Genomic DNA, 9,869 nt, shown 5'->3' on the forward strand with positions numbered 1-9,869 from the left:
GATGTGGAGCATAAATTAAAATTATTTTAGTGGCTATCTGTGAAAGTTCCCTTTAATAATATGTATTTTATATACCAAGGGGTAAAAATGTAAGTAAATAATTCTTTACAGGTTAATGACTTATTCAATTAATGAATTTGAATAATCCTCCCCCACACCAATAAACTGATAAGCATAAAATATAAGATGGTCTCTTTACCTTCAAAAAGTGGATAAGGTTTACACACCATTATTCTCGAACCTCACTTGTAAAATTACATTTAGTATGTCGTCGTTGTTTAGCCAAAATCGATGCATAGTCTAATTTCATGTCAAAGTTTTTAATCCTACCGTGAAGTTTCAGAGCTTCTGTCATTGTATATTTATTGACACGATTCAATTTATTTTAAGTTAACTCAACTTAAATTCGTTAAACACCAAAAGATACGAATAAGTTTAAAAGCAGGTATATGTCATAAAATATAAGTTTAAATTTGAAATTAGAATAAATAATAAATCAAGTCTTACAAAAAGTGATCCAAATGAATCTACAAATAAAGAAATAAAAGGGTAAATTTCATAAATATATAATAAAACAATTTTATTTGCACCAAATATAGTCAAGTTTTCATTTACATAAATAATAGCCCAAATTAGCGATGTATGTATAAGCAACAAAAAATATTTTCAACAAATTGGCCATACGTATATGTATGTATCGATAATCGATACGTATATATTATGAATTGATATTATATAAATACTATATACTCATGTATCAATAATGTATAACTATATATAAAAGTCGTATATACATACACTAAAATATACATTGCAAATCATTCTTTTTTCAATTCCAACTATCTCTAATCTTCTTTAAATAATTCAAAATTTTAGATATGAGCTTAATTCAATGTTTTAAGTTTTTTGATATATTATTTATTCAAAATGATTTATATTTGTGGCGCATCAATTTTCAAAGTCGAGTTTTGAACATTGAAGGAGGAGGAGGAGGAAACCAACGAAGAAATAAGGAAGAAGAAGAAGTCATTAATGACTGAAAGAAAAGATCATTAATGACAAATTAAAGTGCCTAAGGGATAATTATGATAAGAAACTCATAGCTGGGCTATTTTCTTTTTGGTTCTTTCACTGATGTTTTTTTTTGACTTGTGCTTTCAGATTTGTTTGTCTAAAATAATTAGCTGGTATACAAGTTTTTGATAAGTCTTTACAATACAAAACATCTATCCAAAACTTTAAATGGTGGCAAAGATTGCCCCATTTTGAATGGTTCAAGGGCAAAGTATTTTTCTTATTCTGGAGAAACCCTGGGTGATATTCTTGAGTTATTTGATTAGTGGCATAATACATAAATATGTTTTTTAACTCAGCTTCAAGTGACATCTATGCCCTTCAATTTTGGGTGTGCTCAAGTAGGCATTAAACTTGTATAAAATTGAATAAATAGATACATGTGTCCTATGTGGCATAATACACGTAGGACTCTACATAGGACACAAAATTGTCATGTAAGACACCACGTAGGACAAATGTGTCTATCTGTTTAATTTTATACAAGTTTAAGTGTTTATTCGTGCACACACAAAGTTAAAAGACATAGATGTTAGTTGAGGCCTAGTTAAATAACATATTTATGTATTATATATGCCTTGATTAGTTGAAGAATCTTTTTGAGCAAAAAATGTAATATCGAGGGATTTTTGAACAAAAAAATGATGAAAAGTGCACCAAAAGGTATGATCTAGTGATCAATGAAGCGAGGTTGGGCATCATAAGGCTTTCTCAGGTTCAAATCCTACAAAGATAAAATAATAGGAATTTTTTTCCATCTGTGCTAACTTTGGTGGATAGAGTTATTAGTCAGAATGCACACAAGCTGATTCGGACACCACATAAAGTAGAATTGATTTATTTCAAAAAAAAATTTGGAGGGGGGAGGGAGTTTGGCCATATTTCCTCTTAAAAAGTGAGTACAAGTTAAAAGATAGTGTCTGAGTAGAACATGTTGTGAGACTTTTGCAGTAGAGAAAATTATCAAAAATACCCTCATATTTTCATTATTAGTTAAGTTTGTTCTTCATTATACTATATGGCTGAAAATTCTACCACTATCAAACTTGTTAAATATACAATTATGCCCTTTTACATTGGTTAATTTTGGGAAGATTAGGGAAAACTATTATTGTGGAGGATATATTTGATAAGTTTCCTAACATATGAATATTTTTAGCTATATAGTATAACGAGAAATAAACTTAGATAATAAATAAAAGTAGATGAATATTTTTAAGAAAAAATTAGACAAAATGTTCATTAGGTTATATTTCTTTAAAAAAAATAAACCACTTTAAAAAAAAAGCTATTTATTACCATAAATGACCATTCGACACTTTTGTCTAACAAAATTTGTCATGCTTTGTTGTTTTTCTGCTTCCTGGTTTTTCTTGCTTCTTCTTGTAGCTTCGGCCCGCTTTGTTCTCCTCCTCCTCCTCCTCTTCTTGTAGCTTCTTTTTTCTTAAAAATCGATTGCCTCAAACGTGAATCGTTTCAAGCGAATTATATATTAAAAGACTCGAAACATCAAGAAGATTTTATATCTAAAATTTGAGACTATTTAGAAGTGATTTCAAGTTGATCAAGATTAAATAGTCAATGTATACTTTAGGTATGATTAAGCTATAATAAGTTTTCTGAGTGTATCATGGTATATAATTAGTGTATAGCTCATGTATAAATATGCTATATTGTATAGTCAGTGTATACTTTTTATGAATTTTGATAAAATATAGTGTGTAGTAAATGTATGCTTTTTATGACTTTTGGCTATATTTATTATAAACTAATTATTTTATGGGGGAATTTTCTCTTATAGCCACTTAAAAATAACTTAAATTATGTTCCATAACTATAGTTTGCTAATTACAATTCGTAGCTACATGTTAGAGGGTGAAGAGAGGTGAATGAGATTGTGAGAGGGATGATACAAACAAGCGAGAGAAGCAGAGAGTGGAAAGAGGCGAATTGTATATGTATATCTGTTGACTTGTACTTGTATATCTGTCAAATAATTGTATATATGTAACTAATATACATATTTATTTGTATATCTGGCGAGCGAGATTGAGAGAGGGAGGAGAGATACGAGCGATAGAGGGAAGAGAGTGGAGAGAGATAAATTTGTCAAATAATTATATATATATATATATGTAACTGATATACATATGTATTTGTATATATGGTGAGCGAGATTGGGAGAGGGAGAAGAGAGGCGAGCAAGAGAGGGCATAGAGTGGAGAGATGCTAATTGTATTAGTATATGTCATATAATTGTATATGTATATGTATAATTAGTTGTGAGCCATAATTAATTTAAACTATAGCTATATTAGCTAATTAACTAGTATATACTTATTTATCCGCGTAATTTTCCTTTACTTTTATTATTATAGAAAAAACTACATAATATGGCAAACATCAATATACATTTAAAATAAATAGCTATAGTTTATTTTTATTATGTTATATGGATATAACTATACAATAAATAGAAAAGTTAATTATATACCAATAATCAGTTTTTCTTATATATATATTTAATATAAATAAATATTAAATAGGAAAGTTATTATTACACTCATAATTAATTATGTCCTCATCAATACTTTCTCTTTCATCAATATCCCTATATCAAAGATTTTTTGTATTTCCCCCAAATTTCTTCCAATTCAAGATCATTTTGTATGATTCGAGGAGCGATTTTTGTGATTTGAATTCATTAGGTATTTTCTAATTGATTTTTTCCTCCATTTTATGAAAATTTTATTTGTATACATCTATTTTCATCTATTTTTATAGGGTTTTGATTGAAGAATTTGCTTTTCATAAATTATATTGCTTTTATACTTTTCTTTCCACGGTGAAATTGCATACCTCCTTGCGATGAGTGTCACCTCTACTGCTGGAGCCATTATGTTACCGTTGTTAGCAGAGAGTGTAGAGAGGGAATTTTGTTGTTTGTCAAATTTGTATATAGTATAATACTTATATACATAGACAATTGTATTGTAATATTAACACAAGGTGAAATAGTGATTTGTGAATACAAGTATATTTGGATACATAAGTAATATATCCAATTTGAAAGGTTGATTAGGCAATACAAGTATAGTTTGATACATTAATACTATATTTTTCTAAATAGTATTATAGGAAAAACTTGATAAAAAAGAGATTGACATTTTGTTGGCTTTTTCAATTTTTTATACAACCGAATACTTACACTTTGATACCTACACATTCTATTGTTTTTCCATTTTTCTTATTTAACAACAGTTTATTCATATGTATAATGTATTGGTGTATTCATTTTTTATTTAACAACAGTGTATCCATGCATTTTCCAAATTGTTGTGTTCATATGCTAAAATTGTACTACGTTACCTTGTTTGATGTATTAATTCATTAAGTTTTTATAAATACTTGTATACTTGATATATTAATACTTTAAGGGGTCGTTTGGTGTGAGGGATAGTACCAAATAGTCTCGGGATTAAATTATAGTACAGCTTATTTTGTTGTTTGGTTGGCAAGTTCAGGATAACTTATCCCGGGATTAATAATTAGTGCCGGGATAAGTTATCCCTCTCTTTGGGTGGTATAGTAATTCCGGGATAACTTATTCCGGGATAAAATAGGTAAATGACAAAAATGTCTCTTTCAACCCTTTTGTTATATCAATTTTTACATTAATGAAGGGCATTTTTGTAAACAAATAAATTGTTCTTAAAATTTATTATTTTGAATACAACAAACCAAACACTCAATAAAAAATAATCCCAACACAACTTATCCCATCATAACTAATCCCAACATAACTTATCCCAACATAACTTATCCTATCATAACTCATTTTCAAACCAAACGACCCCTAAGTTTTATAAATAGAAACACCAATTTGAATTCAAAGTATTCATATGCTAATTGTACAAGTAATACATTTTTCTTATTTAGCTATTGTAATTACAGCTATATTAGTGTATAAATAGAAAAATAAAAAACATATACAAAAATACAGCAAGAAAAAGACATGAATATTCTTTTATATTCAAAATTTTATGAATACCTTTATAATTAGTATTTTGTGAATATATTGTATTTATGAAAATACAACTTACTATTATATTATGTGAATGAATCGGGATATGCATTCAATATGTAAATATTAGTTGGTAATTTAATAATGGAAGTTTGAGTGATTTAGGGACATAATAAAAGGTTGACAGTTATGGTAACATACCATACCTTATTTAGTACATTGTAAGATTACTGTATAAATAATAAAAAAATAAAAAAATACAAACATGCAGCTAGAAGTTGACATAAAGTGTAGTTATTTTTAGTAAATAACATATTTATAGCTATTGAACTTCAATAACCCTATAACTATAGTCATTTTTATAAGTTACTCTTTATTATATATATTTGTAAGTAGCCCCTATTTTAAAACCTTTTTCCCCTTTACAATAAAACCAGCAACCAGCCCAGCCCAGCCCATCAACAACACCGTCCAAAGCAAATAAAATCTGCGTGGTGGGTGGCCCAAGAAACGTAGCAGCAAACCCGAGATCCGCCTTTAAAACTCGTTCCAGATTAGGGTTTTTGCTCACTTCAGTATATTCAGCTTCGCCGCTCCTCAACCCTCCAGCTGCTGCAGCGAGACAACTTCCTTCTGTCACAATGGGGTAATCTCCCTTCCTTTTCTCTTGTAAAGTATATTTAGTAATGTCATACTTAAATCGTGTTGAGAATGCTATGAGACGGCATTCATTTTAAGGAAATGTATCAAATAAGCTATGTTTTATCGCAACAAAGCATAATGTACTGATTGATGTATGACATTAAACTGAGAATCGATTGTTTAGTGAGCTGGTTTGGCTTTGTTGAGAAAGTTAGATATATGGGGTAGTACCTTGACGCTTCTGTGTGTATGTGTAGTTCCTCAGTCCATCTTGGCAAAACAGTTGAGCTCTCTTGAGGGCAATGAGTTGTTTTGAATGCTAATGGACTCAGATCAAATGTCTCTCTAAACTGTTCTGGGCTCGTCAAGCTCCGTGGGGTTACAGATCAGTAGAGAAGAAACATTTAGCTAATGAAACCCCTTTTCTCCATGTAAAAATTACTCTATTTTTCATAGCTATGCAAAAATAGAATATGGATTTGTTCTTATGTTTTCCAATGCTTCTGTCTAAATATGAGGTTTTGAGTCTGGTCATACTTAACAATTTGGGGAAACTGATTACATTTGACATCAAAAGTTAAATTGGAAACACAATGTGTAAAATTGGAACTTTGTAATTATAGCTAGTTTTGCATTGCTGAGAAAAAATAAAATTTTGGGTATAAATTTAAAACATGTTACCCTGCTGTTCTGTGTGGGTGCGTAATTCCTTAGTCCATCTTGGCAAAACAGTTGAGTCCTCTTGAGGGTAATGAGTTGTTTTGAATGCTAATGGACTCAGATCAAATGTATCTCTTAACTGTTCTGGGCTCCTCAAGCCCCGTTGGGTTACAGATCAGTAGAGAAGAAACATCTAGTTAGTGAAACCCCCTACCTCCATGCAAAAAAAAAAACTACTCTATTTCTTATAGACAGTTTCTGACATGCCTGGTAAAATGATTGGTTTCATATTTGGTCATATTAACAACATATCCAGAGTAATCCCCACTAGTGAGTTTTGGGGAGGGTTGGGTGTACATGCCTTATCCCCCTACCTTTGTGGGGTTGTGGTTGCTTCCGATAGACTCGTTCATATTAAATAGTTTGTATTATAAAATTGGGAATGCTTTGTGTAAAAGAGAAACTTTGTACTTCTAGTTTGTTTTGCATTATGAATACTTCAATCTATGGGTGATATATTTAAAATTTGTTACCTGGTTGTTCTATGTGGATGCGTAATTCCATAGTCCATCTTGGCAAAGCAGTTGAGTCCTCTCGAGGGCAATGGGTTGTTTTGAATGCTAATGGACTCAGATCAAATGTCTCTCTAAACTGTTCTTGGCTCCTAAGCTCTGTGGGGTTACAGATCAGTAGAGAAGAAACATCTAGCTACTGAAACCACACTTCCTTCATGCAGAAATTACTCTTATGTCTTGTAGCTATGCAAAAAAAAAGACATTCAGCGAGTACGAAAATTATGAGTAATTGGCTTTTTTCTTCTGTTTTGGTGTGCTTGTGTCTAAATAAAATGTCTTGCGTCCTGACATACTTAGAAGTTTGGGAAAACCAACTTCATTTGACATTAAAAGGGCTTAGTTTGGAATGAGATCAACATTTGAACTTAATTGAATAAGCATTGCCGTAGAAACAAGCACTTGAGAAAATGTTTGGTTTGGTATTAGGTCATATTAAATAGTTGTATTTTTAAATTGGAAATGCAATGTGTAAAATAGAACTTTTTGACTCTAGCCAGTTTTGCATTACTAAAAGATGTTAATTTATTGGGATAAATTTTGAACTTGTCACCTGGCTGTTCTGTGTGGATGTGTAATTACTCAGTCCATCTTGGCAAAGCAGTTGAGTCCTCTTGGAGGGCAATGAATTGTTTTGAATGCTAATGGACTCAGATCAAATGTCTCTCTAAACTGTTCTGGGCTCCTCAAGCTCCGTGGGGTTACAGATCAGTAGAGAAGAAACATCTAGGTAATGAAACCCCCTTCCTCCATGCATAAAAACTCTACTTCTTGTAGCAATGCAAAAAAAGACATTTAGCAAGTATAAAAATTATGAGTAATTGGCTTTGTTCTTTTGTTTTCTTGTGCTTGTGTCTAAATATAAGGTCTTGAGCCTTGTCATACTTAACAATTTGGGGAAACTATCACATTTGACATCAAAAGGGCTTTACTTCATGATGAGATCAACATTCAAACTTAATTAAATAAGCATTCCATTAGAAACAAGCACTTGAGAAAATGATTGGTTTGGTATTTGGCCATTTCTCAATGTGTAAACTAGTAACTTTGTAATTCTAGCTAGTTTTGCATTACTGAGAAAAGTTCAATTATGGAGGATAAATTTCAAACTTGTGGATGTGTAATTCCTCGGTCCATCTTGGCAAAGCAGTTGAGTCCTTTTGAGGGTAATGAATTGTTTTGAATGCTAATGGACTCAGATGAAATGTCTCTCTAAACTGTTCTGGGCTCGTCATGCTCTGTGGGGTTACAGATCAGTGGAGAAGAAACATCTAAACTATTCTTCCCCCAAACAAAAAAATTCTGTTTCTTATTAGCTCATGTCAGTGTTTAACATGCCATTAGTAGGCACATGCCGAGTATAAAGATTAGAGTACTTGGCTTTGTTCTTATGTTTTCTTGTGCCTGTGTAGACATGGCAGTTTGGTAAAGTACTACATTTGACATCAAAAAGGCTTTTTGTTCATAACGAGATTTACCTACCTTTGAACTTTTTTCAATAAAACAATTCCTTCTCCATTTTAATTATTAATAATAATTATAACAATTCTGAGTATATGTGAACCTCCCAAGAGAAAATCCAATAAAAACAGCACATGGTAAAATGATTGGTAGTTTGTATTATTAAACTAGGAATTTAATATGTATAAGAGACTTTGTAATTCTGATAAGTTCTGCTTCACTGGAAAATGTTAAATCTTTGGGGATATGTTTAAAACTTGTTATCTGGAGGTTCTATTTGAATGCCTAATCCTGCAGTAGATCATGGCAAAGTAGTTGAGGCCTCTTGAGGGCAATGAATTGCTATGAATGGTAATGGACTTGAATCAACTGTCTCTCTTAACTGTTCTGGGTTCCTCAAGCTCCATGGGGTTACTGATCAGATGAAGCATATAAGAGAGATTTTGCAAGTTAATTTAGATAGTTATGAACATCTTGTTATATGCTGTTGATTTTCTCTGTGTGTGTATATATCAAGTGTCAAGATTTCCCTTTTTTGGCCACTTCTAAACTTATGTTGTACCAACTTTAATGCAGGAAGACACGTGGAATGGGAGCTGGTCGTAAACTTAAGTCCCACCGTCGGAGGCAGAGGTGGGCTGACAAGTCTTACAAGAAATCTCATCTTGGCAATGAATGGAAAAAGCCATTTGCAGGATCATCTCATGCCAAGGGGATTGTTCTTGAGAAAATGTATGACCAATTTTGCTTTCCATTTTTTAAAATTATTTGTCTATCCATTTGTTTGTGTGTTTTGTTTAATAGACATAATGTTAACTGAATGAACTGCAGTGGTATTGAAGCTAAGCAGCCTAACTCTGCCATTAGAAAGTGTGCTCGAGTTCAGTTGATAAAGAACGGGAAGAAGATAGCTGCTTTTGTACCCAATGATGGTTGTTTGAACTACATTGAAGAGAATGTATGTGTTTCTGTCATTGCAAATGTCTTTTTTGTTTCAATTTCCTATGTAGTATTATTTAATGTTGAATAAATCTCATCTGATTGTTTGTAGGATGAGGTGTTGATTGCTGGATTTGGTCGTAAAGGACATGCTGTGGGAGATATTCCTGGTGTTAGGTTCAAGGTTGTGAAGGTGTCTGGTGTTTCACTTTTGGCTCTCTTCAAAGAGAAGAAAGAGAAGCCCAGATCTTAATTATCACTTTCTGGTCAAATGCAAGTGTGTTCTGAATGAATTTTTGTTAGGATACAAAATACCATTTTCTTTTCTTTTCCCTAATTTTCAACTAGTATAGTTTGTCATGCCTGTCCATGAATATATCTAGGACATTTGTTTCACCTTCTGAAAATGAATTGAATGATGTGTGGAATTTTGGATCAAGTTGTTGGAAGTTGAAAGCAATTAGTTTTCCTTCCTACTATAAGAGTACTTTTTTGAA

At 31.6% G+C, this 9,869-nt stretch overlaps 1 protein-coding gene across 1 annotated transcript; it reads left to right on the forward strand.

Moving 5' to 3' along the window:
- The first annotated feature begins 5,598 nt into the window (after nucleotides 1-5,598).
- Nucleotides 5,599-9,869, forward strand: LOC125875001 (40S ribosomal protein S23). The gene is made up of 4 exons (XM_049556051.1): nucleotides 5,599-5,744; nucleotides 9,010-9,165; nucleotides 9,265-9,391; nucleotides 9,485-9,869. Exons 1-4 carry the CDS (start codon nucleotides 5,740-5,742, stop codon nucleotides 9,623-9,625), a joined length of 429 nt encoding a protein of 142 aa, XP_049412008.1. The 5' UTR covers nucleotides 5,599-5,739; the 3' UTR covers nucleotides 9,626-9,869.

The sequence above is a fragment of the Solanum stenotomum genome, chromosome 8 (genome assembly GCF_019186545.1).
Source record: "Solanum stenotomum isolate F172 chromosome 8, ASM1918654v1, whole genome shotgun sequence".
NCBI classification, from domain to species: Eukaryota; Viridiplantae; Streptophyta; class Magnoliopsida; order Solanales; family Solanaceae; genus Solanum; species Solanum stenotomum.